Source organism: Meleagris gallopavo, chromosome 4 (assembly GCF_000146605.3).
Source record: "Meleagris gallopavo isolate NT-WF06-2002-E0010 breed Aviagen turkey brand Nicholas breeding stock chromosome 4, Turkey_5.1, whole genome shotgun sequence".
Taxonomy (NCBI): domain Eukaryota; kingdom Metazoa; phylum Chordata; class Aves; order Galliformes; family Phasianidae; genus Meleagris; species Meleagris gallopavo.
In genome coordinates this window covers 54,341,299-54,363,366 of record NC_015014.2, presented here as the reverse complement: position 1 = coordinate 54,363,366, position 22,068 = coordinate 54,341,299, and the positions used below count along the sequence as shown (strand labels likewise).

General features: G+C 37.7%; 1 protein-coding gene across 3 annotated transcripts in view; it reads right to left on the bottom strand.

The window, feature by feature from the left end:
* Positions 1-22,062, bottom strand: part of KCNIP4 (potassium voltage-gated channel interacting protein 4) — a 284,967-nt gene extending 262,905 nt beyond the window's left edge. For all 3 annotated transcript variants that reach the window (XM_010710336.2, XM_019614932.1, XM_010710338.2), the window contains exon 1: positions 21,868-22,062. In XM_010710336.2, coding sequence (XP_010708638.1) covers positions 21,868-21,955 — 88 coding nt within the window. In that variant the 5' untranslated portion in view covers positions 21,956-22,062. The remainder of the gene's footprint in view (positions 1-21,867) is intronic.
* Positions 22,063-22,068: the final 6 nt, after the last annotated feature.

The following is a 22,068-nucleotide window of genomic DNA, read 5'->3' as shown; positions in this document are numbered from 1 at the left end:
ATTAAGATGTCAGAAGGAAAATGCAGAAAACACATTCTGAAGCAGAAATACATGCTTACCATCAAGACAAAAAGCAAACACCGGAATGATACTGCATATATGTTGAGCAAGGGAATGTTTCATACTGCATTTTTGATCCACCTTTCATCCCTGTAATGTCCAAACTGCTTCCTTAGCTGAGGATGATGTTTTTGCAAGATGATAACAGGGTCTCTGCATGATTATCATTCTATGTGGGACTACTGACAATGCTGCTCGGGCCACCAACCTGAAAGCAGTTATCTGAAATGGCCAGAGTTCTACAAGCCCATAGAAACACAAAGAAAGTTAAAATCACTATAGAGCAAGATGAAACTCATGATTTGCAGGAGCTAACTAAGGAGAAGGTGAACTTAAGCTATGAGTTATAAACTGGATATGACAATAAACTGGAAAGGATTCACATACAGAAGAGCCATTACTCTGCTAAAAAGCAAAGAAAAGCTTTTATTTTATCAAGGAAATGCTTGCACTGTGTAGGGAAAGGGGACCAAAAGGGTAAGAAATATGAAGAGCATTTCAGGTAACAGATTGCTCTCAAATGAATATGGCAGACAGCTGCTGAAGCTAAATCACCCAAAAGCACAGGGTAGAAGAGTCAAGGACTGAATCTTTCATTTCTATTTCAACCTCTAAAGACAAGCAAAGAAACTATGTGGAAAACGAATAGCATCTATACAAAAGTGTTTGAATATTTGGAAGATAAAAGAAAATCTGTATCTTTCTACTACACTCAATGCCTCAGTTCTTGAAACCATTATGAAAACAAGTACTTTGGATATATTCAGAAACCTCTTTTGAGATTTTTTGTTTGTTCAGTTATTTTTCTTAACCGATTAATAAGCATGGGCTGGAAGTACAGATGGCACTGCACAAGGCTTATAGAAATAAAGAACATATTTCTATTTGAGAGATTTATTAAGAATCTCAGAAAACATATATATCCGAAGAGCCTTATCCAGACAAAATCTTTTGGAATCAGCTTTGAATGTGGGAGCAGGGAGATCTTAAGAGTTTGCATCTATTTTTTTTCCCTACTGATTTAAATCAGTATTAGACAAGGTAATCCAATATATACCAGAATACAACCTTCATATAGACTGTGAGAAATCCCGGACTTGAGGTATCCCATCAGTGAGCATACATAAATTCTGTAGCCTACAACATTCCAGAGAACATTTCTAATGCAACATTCTATTTAAGCCTCAAGACACATTAACAGTATTTTTTCTACTCCCAACCTTATAAAACTCCTTGTTTTGGTTAGGGTGTTTTTTTTTTTGTTTTGTTTTGTTCGTTTTAAACAAGTATATCTAGTGATGGCAGAATAAAATAGCACACAGGAAAAAAAAGTCCTAAGTAAATGGAGGGAAAAAGAATCAAAACCAAGTTACACCATTCTCCTACTACTGAACTACTTTTTTCTGTTCCTTAAGGAAGCCAAGTTTCTGGGCGTAAACTCTGTGCATCATAGGAGAAATCACACAGAAGACTGATCACTAGTGTTGACAGCTTACATGCCTGGTGTATCAGTAATTGACGTTCATTTGGGGCCTATTCTTTGCTTTTTAGAAATTTCTCTTACTTGATGCTTGCTAATTAGATGTTTGAGAGCAAAAGAAACCTGTCATCATAATGCCACTTCATAGCTTGATGTGGGAACATCAAGCTACAACAAATCAAGGCTGAAATCATATGTTTGTAAGAATGCAGAGAAAAAACAATCAAACAACAACAAAAAAAGAAACATATGGCCCTTATGGGTAAAAATATCCAGGCTTAAATGTTTTTTCATACTGAGTTTCATACTGAATATTTATAGGAAGAAACACATCAAAATGCTTGTCTTGAGCTATGGCCCGTGCATTTAATCTTTTTTCTGTTCCTATCATGCCAAATCATCTTTCCTTTCAGGAATTCCAGCCTGCATTACAGAATTTAGTGCAACATGAAGGACACGTGTAACATAGCAGAAACTGAAGGAACATTCACAGGCATCAGTGCGAGAGGCAGAAAACCCTTCTCAGCAGCACTCCAAAATGAAATAAAAATAGGCATTAATTTGCCATCCATTAGAACACATAGTTTCTGTTCTTATGTGTGTGTGTGTGTGTGTGTGTGTGTGTGTTTAAGAGAGAGAGAGAGAGAGGGCTTTTGGTGGTTCTTTGATTTGAGGAGGAGTGGGTCTTTTATGCAGTATTTGGTTCATACACTTACAGTATAGTTGAGAGTGAAACAAATTAAACTTAATAAACACTGATCTTGGATTCAGAACATCTGATTAAATTTTTACAAACTGCAATTGAAATGAGTAGTTTACTTCAGAATCTATGCCTGGAAATTTATCATAGTTTGCCACATAATTTAAGCAATCAATTCCCAACAGCTACTGCTCTCAGCCCGGGGAGGAAGTTAGAAGAAAAAAATCTACAACAAATTACACATGATGCATTTTTAGTAGCCTCAATATGTTTTTGTGTCACTAGGAGAGGAGACAGGATACTGTGCATCAGCCTGCTTGAGAGAACAGACGGCCAGAACCAGAGAGCTAAGGCACCAGTCTGGAAGGTGACCTTGTGAGAAGAGGTATCCAGCCCCTAGCTGGGATGAGGAAATGCTCTAACTGCTACAGAATTACATTAAAGGAAGCTTGTCACTCACTACCAAATGAAATGAGGGTTGACCCAGCAGCTTTACTTTGTATTGAGTAACGTGTTAGCACAATGGCAATGTATGCCTTCGAGATATCTTCTGGACTGGAGTCCAGTGCCAACTGGATTCTACATTTTAAGATCCTACATTTTAAGATGGATACCAAGCTATGCAGTACCACCAGAATGATCTCTTCTGCAGGACTGCAAAAAAGTCTGAAGTATGGGGAGTTAGGCAGCAGTTTTATCAAAATGTTCTTGGAGTTGAGCAGAGTACAGGCAATGGAGTTTCAGTTTCTTTACACATGAGCCAAAATAACTTGTCCTAGTCAGGATGTGGAACAAGAATCTCACTCATCAGACACTCCTTGTTTTATCATGACAGATATTCATGATTGCCTGTAGCATCCACTGGAATATCTTCGCAAGACATTACTATATGTATATGTATACAGTACAACAGAGTATTGGACCAGGATTCATATTTTCTGCACACTGTAAATTTACAGTGGCTTTCACAGACCTAGTCTGCTTTACTAATGTCTTAATGTTTTGTTATTGTTGTAGAAATCAAATAAAAACAATTTCAAAAGGAGGAGAGAGGAAATAACTTTTTTTTTTATTTATTTTAAATGAAGAGCTTTAAATCCATCTAACCAATTGAGGGGCATGCAGCAACTTGCTTGCATGTAAGGAGAGCACTGATCTCTTGAGGCAGCTCTTATGGGATCAGCTCACTTCAGGATGTTTACAAACCCTGATTTGGGTGCAACACTTTATAGAGACAGTCTTTAACATGTTAGTTTCACTGTTTTCTCATAGCTTCAACTGTTGATAAGGTAGCACCAAAACAAAAAGATGACCTATCAAGCAGATTTCAAAAACAAGTTTAAAAAAAAAAAAAAAAGACAGAAACTGATCAGACACACAGCAAAGGAAGGTGACAATGGAGGAGTTCCTGTGCAGTCAGTGCTGAAGCTCCTGATGTGCAACGTATTCACAAGCACTCAGAAAGAGAGAATGAATAATTAAGCTAGCTAAATTTGTACATGATATTCAGTATGCCACTGAAGTGAAGGCTAAGCACAAGAGCTGCAGAAGCATGACACAAAACTGAGCTACTGGGCAACGAAGAGATAAAAGACAGCAGGCAGATGGAGCAATGTAGACAACCTTAGCAATAGGCAGTTAGGAAAGACAACTTTAGCTTACATTCCAGAGTGCTGAACTCTCTGTTGAATATAAACATAGCAACTTAGTCTTGACTATTAAAACAATATTAGCTTAGCAGCAATTTAAAAAAAAAAAAAAGGCAAAACATTACATATCTTTGCAACATCATTAAAGCTTTAAAGAGCAAGCTTCAAAAACTGTTAGGACACAAGGAAGTTGTACATTTAAAGCACAAGACATTGTGTTGTCTCTAGACTAAAAAGCACAGAAAGCATAGTCAGACAAAGCACTTTACTGCGTGTAAACTGCCTTGTCCTACCTGTAAAAAAACAGCGTAAACAGCGTGAAGAAAATTAATTTTAAATCTTAATATACCAGTTTTATCAGCTAACAGGAAAAAGCCAAAACGAAGCCTAAATGGATACCAACAACTCAGCTAATTCAGGAAATCTAAGTTGAGTGCTAATTAGTTTCCTAACTGTTGGTCTTCAGCAGTGTTTCCTATGCCATATTCAATCTGTTGGGAGCTGTAAGCGCTGCACATATTCACCACTTAGTGTGGACTGAAACACAAAGCCTGGCATATTCATGATACATTATGAAGCACTGGCACAGGCTGCCTAGAGAGGTGGCAGCTGCCCTGTCCCTGGAGACATTCAAGGTCAGGATAGACAGAGTTCTCAGCAACCTGATCCAGCTGTGGGTGTCCATGTTCAGTGCAGCGCATTTAGACTAGATGACCTTTAAAACTACCTTCCAACTCAAATGACTCTATGATAATTGATATATTCCAGGGTATACTATAATAAATTGTTAATGACAATGATAAATGTCCTTTTCCATGCCTTCCAAACACTATGTGTATCTGAAGGCTTTTTCCTTCAAATCCAGTTCCTTTCACCTAGCTTTAGAACTTGCTAAAGCCTCAGCATTGCAGCAAATCCTCTCTACAGTCTGCATTTCATGTTGCTGATGCACTGTGGTGCAACTATTTCTGCCTCCTCTCCTTTGCTCTATCAGGCTTTAGATAAACATACTCCTTATATTCAAGCATACAGACAACATTCAAGCACTGAAAATTCTAGATACTCTGTTTTCTGTTATTATATGGTATCTTCCTTCTCACCAATAAACCCTACTTACAATTTAAAAAATAAACTACTATTCGCACTCTTAAAAAAAAAGGCACAGAAAATTGTCCATTCACAGTGCCTAGAAAAATATTTAGGAGAATTTCATCTCTTTTTTAGAGGCCAGTTGACTTCTTCATGAAAATGAACATATTTTTTGTAGACAATACGACCACATTGATAAAAACATTTCAGCAGACTAGTCACAACAGAACCAGCCTTACTCTATTCCTATGTTGCTTCAAACGGATGGCATTTCAATTACTGACACAGTATGATCCTGCACAGACAACAGGTAAGTAATTTAATAGATCAGTCCAGAACTTCCTGTAAGCAATACATACAATTCAATTAGTTTCTCACAATAGATTACAGTGGTTATTTGAGAAGCTTCAAGCACTTCATCTGGTAGTTCTTCACAGGGGCAGGAATGCCCTGCTGCTTCCATTCACATCTATCACTCAATATTAAACTTTCAGAGCAACTTGGACACATGAAGCACTCAGATGCACCTGTGTGCAGCAAGAAGGGAGGCTTTAACTGTGATGACACTTCCAAAACCAGATGTCAACCAGATATACCAAACACAGCTGGAGGAGTGAATATCAGCCATTGCCACTGCCAGCATTTCAGTCTTCCCTGACTGAGCAGTAGTTACTGCTGTCTCCCCATGAACTCAAAAGAGAGTCTGGTTTTGAAGAAATAACTGCTTACATGTTACATTTTAGACGAATTATCAGCTTGATAATTTTGATGCACTCACACAAAGTTGCATGACTGAAGACATGATGCCACAACGTGTCCTAACTATTCCTCTTAGTCTAAACTATTGTCTGAGTACCAAAATGTTGCTGTCTTAATGTCAAGGACAAATCTGGTATACAATCACATAGTTGTCTCAGCATATGTGTACAAATGTACATTTTTATGTACTACTACCACTTGTACTGTCTCTTCTTCCCGCTCCATCTCCTTCTCTCCTCCATCTCCTCGACCTTAAGGTCATTTTTACATAAAGTCTTATTTTACATTTCCCCCCTTTCCTTTTGGCATTAAATTTGCATGTAATCTTCTTTGCTTGCATTTTTAAGTTATTAGCTGATAAAAAAAAAATCAAAAAGGCTTCTCATTCTCATTAAGATGTGATGACTGAGGAGCTTTGCACACAGACTACATAGTAAAGTTAAATAGTAATTAATCAGTAAGGTGAAGTAGTTAAAATGAATTCAATCTCTTTTTGAGACCTTCAGAATTACTGTAAACTTCCATGGAATTATGGAGTAGGAAGGGTCCTCTGGAGATGATCTAGTTCAACTCCCTGCTAACACAGGTTCCCTACAGTAGGTACACAGGAAAGCACCCAAAGCAGCCTCCATGACCTCTCTGGGCAGTTTGCTCCAGCACTCTGGACTACATTTATAGTTTTTGTGAGAAGAGAATTAACGCTAAATTACAGCAAGGTCACTATAGTTCTGATCCCTCTTAAGTGTAGCAGATTTAATTTGAATGAAATCTCCACATACAGACTACTTCTTAGATTTCTCATATGTTGCTATTCCTTTCCTGAATTGATAACAGAAGAAGTCTACAAAAGTTGTGTGAGACTGCAGTATAGGAAATCATGAGCAATGTTATTTAGTAATTGTTCAGACACAAACACATGATATTTTGGGATATCTGACTAAATGAATAAAATCATTAAACTCACATTTACAGTAATTAACTAATTTCATAAGTTCCAACTCACTTCTGTTGGTAGTTAGGCCATAGAAGGGCCAGGAGGCTCAGTGAAGTTGGATGAGAGCACATTGATGCCATATGCCATACGACAAAACCAAGTACCCACCTTGTACTAAATTCTGATCCAAGAAACTCAGCTGAGGAGAAAACCTGATTTTAAGGAATTCCTCTCTCAATAACATAGTGAAATGCAGCTACTAGGCTAAAATAAAAATCTCAGGAAAAAACTTCTGAGGCATAAATAATGTAAAAGTTTAAATTCCTATTCCAAGAACTGAATAAGGAATCTACATTCTGCTGATTTTTACAAGTATTGCCACAAATCAAATAGGAGTAATCAGTTACCATTTATTTTTTCTGAAATAAACTGAAGATTACCATGGGTGTATGCAAAGGGATCTGCACATAATAAATGCTAAATGCATTTTGATTTTGATCACATGCCTCATAAAAGTGATTTAAAGAATAACAAAACTGCCAATAGAAAACAGACTAATAGAGACACAAAATTTAGTAGCTCATCTCAGCTTTACTCAATTTCCTAAATTAATGAAATATGCTGGCTAGTGAAAACAGATTTTTCCCTATCCCAGACCCTTTAAATTTATATTTAAATTTAGTTATGTTGCCTAAGATGGGCATTCTATAAAAAGTTCAAAAGAAAAAAACAAGTTATTGCCCATTTTAAAAGTGATAGAGGCTTTCCCAGTAATACTTCATAAGCTTATTTTCAAATAATGTATTCAGAGGACGCAATACTTACAAAACTCAATTTTTATAATTGTGGTATCAACATTATTTGGAATAGAATTTCAAATAAAGAATTACTGACATGTCCTAGTGAAATACTGAAGGGTAGTATCTGGAAAACAGAGTCTGTAAGGATAGCAGCTTTAGCCATAAGAAAACATTTTAGGAAATAAAATCTTTAGTTTCTTGTCATTGTTTGTGGAAGGGGTCTCCATATAAAGATCAGAGCTTACACATAATTGCATAGCATTACAGTCTTATAAAAAACATGAAAACTGCAATTTGTACTCAGGAACCAAACTCTGAACGTGTTGACAGTCAATGGTTAGACTGTCAACTGACCTAATTCATACAACTTTTGCAGTGGAATCCAATTCCAAGTAGTTTATTTGTTTTCAAAATTACTTCAAAATAGATATTTTAAATTCAGAACTGAAAGAGATATTAAAGAGAATTGTGCTGTTTTCCCTGACTGAAGCTGTCATTGTGAAAAGACAAGAAGCAAATTAGGAGCTCAGTGTCCCACAAAGCATCTCACTGTATTTAGCCAATATCTCAACAAATTCAGAGACATATAACAAGTATTGCAAGTAGAAGTCAGATAAATGAGGTTACACACTGAAGCAATAAATATTCTAAAAAAAAACAAACACAAACCCAAAACGATACACTCTAAAAATATTTAGAATACACACTGGTCACCACATCATACTGAGAAACAAAATAGCTGTGTTACGTTCCTGCACAGAAACAGGTAACCACCAGCATAACACAACATAAGGCTGACTTTCTCCATAACCACAAAGCACCATTATTCCTCAGTTCTGTTGTTTCTACTTGACTTTATGGAATCATAGAATCACCGAGGTTGGAAAAGACCTCTAAAATCAATCATCCAGCCCAACTACCCACATGCTACCAATATTTCCCCACTGAACCATGCCCCTTAGTACAACATTTAAATGTTTCTTGAATATCTCCAGTGATGGTGACTCCACGACTCCTCCAGGCAGCCTGTTCCAGTGCCTAACCACTCTTTCAAAGAATAAGTTTTTCTTAACGTCCAACCTGAATCTGTGCCAATAACTCAGAAAAATATTAAAGACTGAAGTGCTCTTAGTACTTAGTTCAGTGCTCATGCAGTTCCAAGTTCACTTGTTGCCCTTTTCTAGATTATTTAACTTTAATCCATACACAGTATTGAACTGACAATAACCTGCGTCTATTGTTCTAACAGAATGGACAAATTAAAATAAGCTACTAAATGGGGGAAATGTGTTTCATGAATGCAAGTTCACATTCAAAACAGCCCATGCACACTGTTACGTATAAACGTGTGGTTATCCCCATTTTGAAGGAATTGCCATTCATTCAACCAAAAAAAAAATATGCTTACTGTAATCATCTAAAAGCATATATTAACACATCAATGAAATTACCATGGTTTCTCATTTCTTTTCCTAGTTTTCATCTTTCATGTAACAGCCACATATAAAAGTATGAGGTAGATTCAAAAATACAGTAGCTTTTATTTTGTTTAGTTACCACATTCTATTGACATTACTACTGATTCTCATCTTTGCTTCCACTAAAAAGCTTCCAACCCATTTTGAGAATGCCAAAAAAAGTACAATTGCCTGAGGGGGTAGGAAAGTATTTAGGCTCATCTTGTGTATTTCTGTTAGGACTTCAAACATTATCACCAGTATTCTCAATCACAGGCAATATCATGACAACAAAGCAAAAGCATTATTTTCCCTTCAGGGAAAAAAAAGTCTGTTTAAGCCAGGTCAAATAACTGTTATTTAAATGTGAATTAAACAGTACTTGCATTTAACAGTAATTGCAGTTTACTATTCTAACTACCTTACACAGACTAGAAGACCAGGTTATGGAGGATGCTTCCTTTCTGTAACCCAGAAGAGCAATACATTTTCTCAAATTCATAATTAAAAATGAGAAGTAATGGAAGCAGCAAGGGGTTATGACTGTTAAACTGCCCTACTATCCTTCAAAAAAGTGTTATTATCCTTTGTAAAAAAAAAGTTTCTTTTAACACATTAGCATGAGAATGGCTGTATTGACTCCAACGATGGCCTCATCTAGCACAGCATCCTGTATCCGGCAGTAGCTCTTCTGATGCCAAAAGAGCACATGAAAAGTATACAGATATACCCCCAGTACTTTCCCAACTACCAGCTATTCTCAATTTAGAGAATTTATTAAGTCAACTACATTCATTCAGTTAGGTATTCCTAAATGATTTGTCTTCCACATACTTTGCCAGTCTGTCTGTTTGAATGCAAGCAGACATTTTTGCACTTATAATGCTCTTTTATAAGGACTTTTACAGGATTTCATTCCTGACTGGTAATGTGCAACTCACCAAAATCCCTGAAATGTCTTTCTACTTGGAGTTTACTCTATCCCTCATTGCCTCTATATTCTGAGTTACAGTGGTTCAAGAAAAAGTGCACCCACAATACAATAAAGAACTGCATTATATCAAATATAGCTGAGGAAATCTTAGTATTGCTGCTTCCTTACGTTTTGTATGTGCTATTTGGAAACTTCCTGAGAGTTCTTCTAAGAGTATTTTTAAACGTAATGACAAGTGCAATGTCCTACATACAGCTGAAGTTTTAATATTATCTTTATGAATTACGTCAGTAGCGTGGACTTTTAGATGTAAGAGAACACAGGAATCATTAAGGATGGCTATAGATGCTTTAAACATGTCATTTGCAAGAGAAGTTGAACTCTATCTTTCATTATAATGAACATTCAGATTTGGAATAGAAAGATAAAAACTCAAACAACTTTTCAATAGAAATGGTAAGCAGCATGGCAACTTCAATTTTGTCTGTGCTTTTCCTGTTAACATACCACAAGAAATCTTAAGACTTCAAAGACACTCATTGGAAGGATGTGTGGGAAAATAACTTATTGAAATTATGCGATGGAGTCAATGTGTTAAAAATATGAGACGGATTATTTCAGAGGAATACTTTTAAAGACTAGGGTATTGCCTGTACTTCAAGATATCTTCTACTCTCACTAAGTCTTCACTTCAGTATTCTGTGACATCCAGCCCATATGCCATATTCAGTACAATAAAACGTGAAGTTGAAACATTTTGCACAACACTGAATTCTGCAGATGCTGCTTAAAGGAAGAGGGATATATGAAAACTAAAGGAAGAGGAGGCAGACAGTTTAGATTTTTCTTGAGAAGGGAAATCTTAGAACTACCAAAAGGAGTGAGTAGCAGTGGTTTATTATACACATTCTAATTAATTGCATTGTTTAAAATCTGAGCGACCTCCTACAGAAATGCTTGCAGTTCACAGTAGATCTGCAGCTGCAGCATGTGAGGTATACAGATAGACCGATTTTTTGTGAACAAGAAAAACATTTATAATCTACTCCAGCATGAAGCACAGTGTAACAGAAATGCACTAAGCTATGGCTTTCTCAGCATTTTCCAGCAGTTTTTTAAAGCTAACTGCTAATAAGTTCCATACATCTTCCTCTTTTCCCTCAGAATACTTTTTACAGTATAGCCTGTTTCTAAACCAAGTGCTTGTAGGAGATCTTACATCTTCAAGATAATATTAAAAAGGTGTTCACAGAAGCCAGGTACATGATAAACCAAAAACCCTAGTAAAATTATGATGAGAACTCATGCAAAATTTAACTAATGTATTTGCCAAGAGGACTTTTAAAAAAAAGTATTTTTAATAAGTTTTTTTTCCTCTGAGTCTCACACTGTACAAGTAGGCATCTCAGTCAATTAAAAATATGAAACTTACTTAAACACCACCCTCATTACATTACTGCATCCACCATTCTCTCCCACAAAAATGACCTCTCTTTAATGACAAGACTGCACTACCAAAGTTATCAAAGATAATCAGGAAACTCAGAAAGCATAAAGTACCAATAGCAAAAGGCTGTGTAACCTAGGTCTGTTTACCCTGGGGAAAAGAAGACTGAGAGGGGATCTGATTAACATTTAGAAATAACTACAGGGAGGTGGGAGGCAAATGGATGAGGCCAGGCTCTTCTCGGTGGTGCACAGCAATAGGACAAGGAGCAAAAGCCTAAAACTTGAACATAGGAAGTTTCATACAAACATACGGAAGAACTTCTTAATGGTAAGGGTGATGGAGCACTAGAACAAGTTGCCCAATGAGGTTGTGGAGTCACCTTCTATGGAGATATTCAAGACCTACCTGTGTGACCAGGTGCAGAGTACCTGCTTTAGCAGGGAGGTTAGACTTTGACCTCTTGAGGTCCCTTCCAATCCCTGCAATTCTGTGATTCTCCGAACTTCACATGAAATTTTGATTGATTCTGTGAGGAGGGTTCTGTCACTGTATGCTGTGCATCCTGTGACAAAGTTCTCACTCTTGCAAATCACAATTTTCTAAGTGATAATATATACAGTGTATAGAAAAAGTAACAGAGACCCTAGAGATTCAGACTGCCTCTGCACCTACACGAGGCACAGATGCAGACCTTAAACCCAGAATTATTTTTCAGAAAAAAAGAAAACCCTGATCCTGTGGATGAATGGTACTGATTTTGTGTCAGAAGAAAAACTTTCAGCAACATCAAAAAAATAGCATTTAGAAATATGTGAAGCCCTTTATTTCCCCAGGAATGTTGATATTTTAACCTTCTTGTGGCATCTTCGTGTTACAAGCTCTCTCTACAATAACTTTATTTAGATTCTATTCACATAAATAGAGGAACATCTTTTTCATGTCAGCTCTTTCACATAATTTACGATTACTTCAATATTCTAAACATTTTTTATTTAATATACTACATTTCTTACTTTATGCATATTTTCAACAGAAGTTAAGGAAACATTATTAACCTGCATTCAAAACAATAATTCATTTTTCCTGCTTGCTAAGGCTCCCTGTGAGCCCCATAATAACAAAGGAGCCTCCAATAAAGCTTTCAAAGCATTGTTCATTCCTTCTTCATAGATTTGCCCAAAAGTTGCCTACAACTGCTACTCCATCTCTGGCTGGATTCATTGATCCATTTATCAATGCTGCATTTTAACACAGAGCAAAGTCCCTTTATCATAGTTCAGCAATACGTTTTAGAACGTCACCTATGAACTCGGAGAAACTAAGATGGCAGAAATTCTGCACTTACATTAGAATTGACAAAGAAAAGGTTAAATGTCACTAAAGAAATGATGCTAAGAACTCACAGCAAAGTTTCCTTACTGTTTCCTTCATTACATACTGCAGGAACTAAGAAGCACTGTTTTTTTTATGGATTTACGCATAACAAACAGAGCTGCAAATTACCTGCTCAAGAGTTTACCCTGTACTATTTATTAAAAGAAATAATAAAATTTTCCTTCAGAATTACAAGAGAGAAACAAAACTTTATTACAGTGGATGTACATTGATTCATCGCTATTAGAAAATTTTTCCTTAGAAGATAATAACTTATTTCAGTGAACAACAGAACTGAAAAGATTTACAGAACTATTTTTTAGGAGGCTTATATAACGTAGACTTAAGAAATATTCTTCTTAAATAGGACTGGGTAAAAAATATTTTTCCCATTCAAATCCGTTTGAAGTGCTAGGGAAAAAAAGCCCACAGAAAACACTGCAGTCTTTTATGTCCATTTCTGCTTTTTAGCAAGAATCCATATGTAAATGCAGAGAAGAGGGTTCTTCTGGTGTTATTCATTCAGTATCCTATTTCTGAGTGCTAGAGCCATTCTTCAGCAAAAGCCCTCTAATGTGCCACACTGGGCTCCAAACTCAGCACAACATGACCCTATGAGGAACAGCCCAGTGACTACTCTGCTGCAAGAGCAATAGGAGAGCTCAATTAAAACCCTGGTGTGATAAGCCTCTTTCATCCACTTAATCAAATTCACCCTGGAGCAGAGACAGCTTTGCAGTCACAGCACTAAAAATCACCTCCTGAAATCATGTGACTGGGGAACTGGGATGAGAATAGTATGTCTCCTTCCTGGAAAAGGGCAGAAAATGCTCAGCATAGGTCAGTTTGGAAAGGATTTTGGAAATGTCTGAAAAAGAACACCCACAACTCCTGGCGTTTTCACAAAAAAGCAGGCTGCTCTTGCTGTGGCCAACAAGAAGTCCTTAATCACTGTCTTGTTGCATGCATTTTCATTGCAAGGTTTGAGAAACAAAGAGGTCCAAGAATAGCGCACGGCTCTTCCTGAGCACTGTACAGAGGGCTGAAAGACAGGGATGTTCATCTATTCTGATTGCACATATGTTGAATTACCTTGATCCACCATAGTAAGTCCAGTATCTGAACTTAAAAATTAGAAATAAAAACAAAAATTAACCAAATATCTACCAAGCACCCTTAAACACATCTAACACAATAGTAACAGAACTAACTTCCAGATGCAAGTTGACAACAGCTGCAACACTGCTTCATTCTAGTTTCTAAACATCTGTTTTTTGCCATCTTCTGTCCTTAGGAGATGCAGATTTAAGAAGATTAATAAAAGCACCTCTTAGCTAATTCCAGGAATGCCTTAGAGATGGTGCACAGACATCCAGAGAAAGTGCTAGGAAGTGCAAAGTTCATAGAATCATAGAGTCATTAAGGTCGAAAAGACCACCAGGAACATCTATTACAATCATCAACCCATGTCTGTGACCACTCTAGACCATGTCACTCAATGCCACACCTACTGTTTTCTGAAACACCTCCAGCAGTGGTGACTCCACCACCTTTTTGGGCAGCCTGTTCCAACACCTCACTACTCTTTCTGAGAAGAAATTTTTCCTAACACCCATTCTGAATCTGGCACAATCTGAAGCCACTACCTCTCACACTGTCACTGTTACCTGAGAGAAGAGGCCAGCCCCTATCTCACTACCATCTTCTTTTAGGGAGCTGTAGAGAATGATTATGCCTTCCTTGAGACTTCTCTTTCCCTAAACTAAATAATTCCAGTTCCCTCAGCTGCTCCTCCTAAGACTTGTACTCCAGACCCTTCACCAGCTTCCTGTCCTTTGGACATGTTCCAGCGCCCCAGTGTCTTCCATGTAGTGAGGGGCTCACTACAAAATGCCCTTTCTTGCATGGGAAACAGGGCCATAATCAAAATAACAGGTCTTAGCTCTTCCGACTTGTGAGAATCCACTACTGGTGCCTCAGAAGGAAAATGGCTTACCAAAAAGGCAGAGATTTTAATAAAGAGATTAAAAGCTTGCCTTTTAAAAACTCTTTTAATTGCTTAATTGTAATGCCTTGTAGATTATTAGGCCACAGACAACCACTACTTGCAGACCTTTCTCCAACCAAAGCATTTCAACATACGTATACCACAGCACGGCTGAGCAAGATGCAGTTGCTCAATTCTTTTTAAGGATCACTGTGCTTGTGGAAAGATGATGACTTACTTCCACTTCTTTACTCTGTATATTCACATGCAGTACAGTAGCAATTTTTCACTGCTATTGCTTTTGTAAAGGTTACTAGAAATTGTATTCCCTTTTATGCTTTCTCATGAGTAGCTGCACTTCATCCATAATTTCTTTTAAATTTTCACTTCCAGAAAATTATTCCTGTAATGTAGAGGTGGCCATAACAAGCAAGTGTAGTTCCTCATTCATTTATTTTGCTGTGCACTAAGCTAATAAATCTCAGTGAATGCAAAGTCAGGGAGGGTCTTTCAGAAAGTTACGTGATCAGTGCAATTAAGCATGAAATCAGAACTGAACTAGAATATTAACTTCTATTTATATTTTTTCCTTTTTATTGAACATTTATTCCATTAAAAAATCCATTCACTAAATGCTTCACATTTTCTCTTCTGTTTTCTTAGCTTGTTGTTTTTTTACTTCAGTTCTCAGCCTTGCAAAGTTTACCTGAAATTTTCAAAGGCCAGAACCATCAATCCAAGGATAGTGGTAGAAACAGGGGAAACAAACAAACAAACAAAAACATGTTTCATTTGGTAATTCTTTTCAGTTCATCAAATCATTTTCAGTAGAAATGTGTCAAGCGTGTCAGTCATGAAGCATTAAATATATATATCTCCTTTCTTTAGAATCACAATTCCTAATGTTTTTAAAGGAAATAGATTTGAGGGATAGATGCTAAAGGGCCACACTATCACACCAAGCACCTCAGCAAAACCACTCTCTACTTGCTCAAGCTACAAAGCACCTTCTCATTTTCAAGCTCAGAAGCACAGAGGTCTTCTAATCCTCAGAGCTCTGCCAACCTCTCTGCCAGACCCTGCTGCCCAAACGGTGCTTTCTCAGCTCATTAATCATGCTTGGCACCTCGCAGCCAGCCTGCAGCACAGCACAGGGGTGTGAAGCTGCAGCCATGTACCTGCACAGGCTGGAACCCAAAATGGAGCAAAGTTTGATGAATGAGCAGCTCAGCTTTAGCTAGAGTCAGGCAGATGCCCATGGACTGTAATCATCTAAGCCCTCTGAGTTTTATCCTCCACTGCTTGTTTGCCAGAATCTTCAAGTTCCTGTGAACTTACTCAATCAAGCAGCATGTATTAGAAGTAAAGTGTACATGCTCTGCTGTTTAGGATGTTTTTAAATAGCTGTTGGTGGTTTGTTTGTTTGTTTGTTTTAAATAGTTGGCAATCGCTAAAAACAAATCATCACCACAAATTCCCCTGTACTCAGCACTAGTGAGGCCGCACCTCAAGTACTGTGTCCATTTTTGGGCCCCTCACTGCAAGAAAGACATTGAGGCCCTGGAACGTGTTCAAAGGAGGGCAACAAAGCTGGTGAGGGGTCTGGAACACAGGCCATATGAGGAGAGGCTGAAGGAGCTGGGAATGTTCAGCCTGCAGAAGAGGAGGCTCAGGGGAGACCTCATTGCTCTCTATAACTTCCTGAAGGGAGGTTGTAGTGAGCGGGGCATCAGCCTCTTCTCTCGTGTCATTAGTGATAGGACCAGAGGGAATGGTTTCAAGCTACGGCAGGGGAGATTCAAGCTGGACATTAGGAAGTATTACTTTTCAGAAAGGGTGGTCAGGCACTGGAATGGACTGCCCAGGGAGGTGGTGGAGTCACCGACCCTGGGGGTATTCAAGGAAAGACTGGATATTGTGTTGAGGGACATGGTGTAGTGGGAGCTATTGGTAATAGGTGAACGGTTGGACTGGATGATCTTTTAGGTCTTTTCCAACCTTGCTGATTCTATGATTCTATGATTCTATGAAATATTATTTTATTAACTCATATTTCTCCCAGTTAGGAAACAAGGCGCAATGTGTCTTACCAGTGGTCATATTAAATCATCAGTTAACTGTAACAGTTAACTCCACACTTTTGGCTAAACTGTGTATTTTTGTTTTTATTTGACCAAAAACAAAAATTAACCAACCAAAACCACATGGAGGAAAAACACTACTATTAAAATTAACGGAATTAATATTAATAATGCAGGAATATTTCCCTCACTGTAATTCTAAGTCAAGATCTGCAGAGACCATCTTAGTGGCAATCTGACAGCCATTTTCTACATCCTTTTATATTCCTGGATTTTCAGCATCGCTCATTCATGAAGCTATGCAAGAGAATCTACTCCAAAGAGAAAGGTAAACTGAATTTGTTTAGGGATCAGTTTTATTAAAAGGAGAAACTTCTCTACATAAATAGTATAATACTTTTTCCATCTCTAATTTTTGCCAAGAATTGGAAAGTAATTTTACCTATCGCTGAAATCATTTCATTTGTCATATTTAAGATGACATTCACAGATTGAAGTTTTTAAGTTTTGTATTTTAGCAAAAAGAAAGAAGGGAAAGACAATATAATTAAATGGAAGAACTAAGAGATAAATATTCTCCTCATTCTCATTTTACATAAACTCCTAGCTGTAAAGGGAAAGTTGTTCTGGAGCATCCAGCTACTGTCACTAACAAATCTATTACACTCCTATAAAGTACTTCAATTAACCTTTAGATTTTTAAAGAATTCATTTTTAACTTACAGCTCAATTTATAAAAAGTTGATAATGGGACAACCCTGATATATTCTGCAAGTTTTATATTCAGAACACAGAACTCAAATCCCATTTTCTGTTAAAATTTACGGTAAGAGTTAAAATCTTAATGCATTACCTCAACTCTTGAGAATAATTCCATTAACACATCTGCAACACATATACCTAAAACCGAAGGCTAAGCAGAAACTTGACATTATAAAATCATGAAATTGACATCACCTGGAATCTAGAACAAAATTTAAAGATTGCCTTATTAATTTGTTGTTGCACAGTGGGGTAGGAAGAGAACACAAAAGAAACCTGTCCAGTGGAGCACTCAGTCTCAGTACTCCCACAGAATTTACTTGAGGATATCACAGAATCATAAAGTCACCAATGTTGAAAAAGGCCTCCAAGATCATCTAGTCCAACCGTCCACCTATCACTAATATCTCCCACTAAACCATGTTCCTCTGTACAACACCTAGTGTTTCTTGAACACCTCCAGGGACAGTCACTCAACCACCTCCCTGGGAACCCTTTGCAGTGCCTGATTACTTTTTCGGAGAACTTTTTCCTAATATCCAACCCAAACTTCCCCTGGTGCAACTTGAGGCCATTCCCTCTAGTCTTATTGCTAGTTATGCGGGAGAAAAGGTCAAATTTGACCCATCTGTAACACAAATATGGTACAAAGCCAACTGTGGTTCTGGCCGGCACTGCTCTGGAGCAAATAACCCCAGCAACCAAGAGATTGCTGACTGAGGCAGGAGAAGTTTAGCTTAGATATTAGGAGGAAGTTTTTAACAAAGAGGGTGGTGACACACTGTAACAGGTCGCACATGGAGGTTGGGGATGCCCCATCCCTGGAGGCATTCAAGGCCAGGCTGGATGTGGCTCTGGGCAACCTGGTCTGGTGGTTGGCGACCCTGCACAAAGCAGGGGAGTTGAAATTAGGCGATCATTGTGGTTCTTTTCCTCCCAGCCCATTCTATGATTCTGTGAAAGCATTCAGGATCTCTGTGGCTGGTACCTATTCTTACATGTTCTTTGTTGAAGACGAATGTCAAAAAGTAACGTGATGATGACACAGATGATACAGATCTCTTTATTGAATGATTTAATGGAGTGGAGTTCAAACTCACTTCAGATCTACTCTCTCCTCAATGATTTCCCTAATTAGTAGCAAAGACAAAACTCCTCATCACCGTCTATACTGGTCCTGCGATGTTTACATGCCATGGCTGTATGATTAAGAAGAGAACCAACATCAATCTATAGGTTATATAGATTAAAATAAAAAGCAATCCATAGATTCACCTTTATAAGCCTGTAAGAATGAGATTTTCTCAGGCTGTTGGAAAGGAAGCACAGTACCACTGTCAGAATTTTTCTCTTTCTTTGTAAAATCATAACAACTGGGAGTTTGAATCCATCCTGGAAATACTAGCCTCTAGGCATTTAATATGAACATGGATGAAAGTTTATTATGAGCATACTTTTGAAAATTTATTAATGACAGTTTTGCTTCAACATCTCTATTTTCCATACTTTACTGTTTATAACAGTTAAGAAAAGTTTCGTAGCCTTTGTTCTGAAATTGCTTTTTCCACTTCAAAGTAATTGACAGTCCATTTCTTTCTCTCTCAATGCTAAATTTCAGTATTTGTATTATACAAACTCCTGTTGCAAACTCCTGTTGCATCTGAACACTGAAAAATTCTCAACTGAAGTGACAACATTTTGAAGAATAAGCACTTCCAACACACCTACAAAGGCAGCAGGCCTACATACCAAGAGCAGAGCTTGGTATGACATCTGAGAAATGCTATGCTATCTTCAAGTACATGAAGAAGTCTGCTTTAAACTGTAAAATCACATCAGCTTAATATATAGCAGAAATTACAGAAAATGAAAAACTTTGTTTAAAAGACTTCTCATTACATTTTTCTTTCAACCACAGCAATGATTTTTTATTTTATTAAAAAAAAAAAGGAGGATCTGGACTTACTTGAGAAGGGATTACAATTTAATGTTTAGTCTATTTAATGTCATAAATGGTTACAAAATGTGAACAGTAAAGCCAATCATCAATAGCAACTGCTTATCTTGGCAATAAACCAAACCTCCGCACTAGCCCTCTCTACCTTTATTAGTAAACAAAAGAATTACAACAGCTCCTATATTGATTAATATTGACGAGGTTATAATCATCATGCCAACCCATACAGGAAAAAAAAGTATGGATCAGATTTAGAGCATGAACTTTCACAAATGTGTAGATTCAACTTAATATTAAGAATAAAGTTGAATGAATACCTGAAAGAGAAACCAGGAGACAGACTTCACCAACAGGAAAGGTAAATTGGATTCCCTGCTGTACTTCTTACTAAATATCTACAATTCAAAAATGAGATGGCAACTTGAGTCACATAAGCAGAGCAGACTGCCTGCATGTGAAAGCCTCAGTAAGCACACACTTCAGTTTCTGAAAGCAATTCTGTATTTTGGAATGAACACTCAGAGAGCACTATCTTCAACACACAAGTAACTTTTCTAACACTTTCAACTAAACTTCCTCATCCATCTTATTAATATCTCATTATCAACACGATGAATTACATATTAGGTTATGCAGAGGGATAGGTTAACTGCTATTACAACCATTGTGGTTGATGAGTAGATGGCAATGCAAGAACTGAACAGGGGGAGCTCTATACTTCCACAATTCAGCTATTATCACACCATATTGGACTTATTTGGCACATCTGAACATACTAGGCCCTGTTAGCCTAATAAGAGCAGTAAGGTACAACTGTTATCTGTAATAAAACTGGAATGGAATCTTCTATACTTTCTCAGTTCCTAAGAACTCTGTGAAAGAGACAAGAAAGTATACACAAGTGTTGACAAAGGTTTGCTTATTTCCTTTAGGGTAGTGTATTTCACACCGCTTTACTAGCCTTCCAATATTTACCACTGAAAGTGCTGCTTAACTATAAATGAAACAACATTTTAGTAGTAACATAACCAGTATCCACAGCAATTCTTAAAATGGCTTTGAACTGTGACCTCAGAAAGCTCACAATAGAAATATCACTCTGAAAACAGCATCTACCATTTGGTAGACAGGAAAAGAAAAATTTGAGTGACTTTGACAAATAGGAGTTTCAGCCTTTATTTCTAATACAGATTTCTTCTTGCATTGTATATTACTTAATTTCCATAGCAACTCACAGGAACAAGAAGCCACTGTTTTAAAGAAATCTGAATTGATACAGTACACTAGAGAGGAACCACAAGAGACTCAGAATAGCACAGAAGTACTCAGAGAAATTCCACATTATCTAACATTCAGTGTTACTGAATTACTGAAAAGCTAAACTAGATTATACTAGCTTCACATCAGCCACAAGAACCCTCGTACTGGTTGCCAATGATTTCTATTGCACTGTATCCTAAAATACTGATAATTGCCATTTATCAATGAAGCACTGGTGAAAGTCAACTTTGCTTTCAAGTCTTTCCATTAATGATTATTGAGACATAAGAAAAACACTATCAGCAACAGCAGAAAGTTTCAAGATGTTTTCAGTGAAGTGAATGGCATTTAGCTCTCACTAATCACTTTAGCATCATTAGTTATTATCTACTAAGGCTGGATCTGAAGTTCTGCTTGATGAGTTTTCCAAAGAAAAGGACATTTGAAGTCTAGATAGAAGCAGAGCAGTGCTTTACCAATGCAGAATGACACGATATAAGCTGTCACATTTGACAGTCAGTAGGAAAAGCCGTATTAAACGCTCATTTACAAGCAAAGTGTATTTTCTAAAGTGCTAGAAAGAAAATCATACTTCTTGCTCAACTTAGCTTAAAAACCTCATCCAGAACAACGTATCCGGTTACAAAGAAAAACTAAGAACAATTTAAACTCACACCTAAGCCCCAAAATTCTTAAAGGGCAAAAAGCACGCACGAGCATTATTTAAACTTTACAGCGACACACGACAGCACCGTATTGCAGTTGTTACGCTAAGCAGGAACAAGTGCCTGAGAAAGACAATGCAGCGAGTGACGGTCAACCGGTGCCGGGCAGCGAGGACGAGCAGCCCGCGCGGCGCCCAGCTCAGCTCAGCCCAGCCGCCCCGCTGCGCGCACGTGAGCGGGTGAAGCACCGGCACCTGCGCTGCTCCGGGTGCAGTGTCTCGGTGCGCTGCGCGTCTAAACGCTGCACCGTTGGTAACGTCGCGCGATGCCCGTTTTTGTTGTCCTCAGCCACAATTCAGTTTTTATTATTAATTACGAGACGAAGAGAATTACAACAAAGCAATACCGTCGCTAGTTTAAACTGAGGCGATTCTCATGCTGCACAGCTACAAAGAAAAACGGTCGTTACCTGTGTGAAGAGAACCTGTGATTAGCCTGAGGAGGTACTGGGCAAACCTCATGATTTCACGCTTACACCGCTTCCTACAGCCACTCATCTTAGGCAACAACGTATTCCTCTGAGGAGAGCCAGGAGACTTTAGCCGATAGAGGGACCGGTTTCCGCCAGCAAACTTCTGAGGCACTTGGCAGCCTCCCCGCTCGCCGCCTC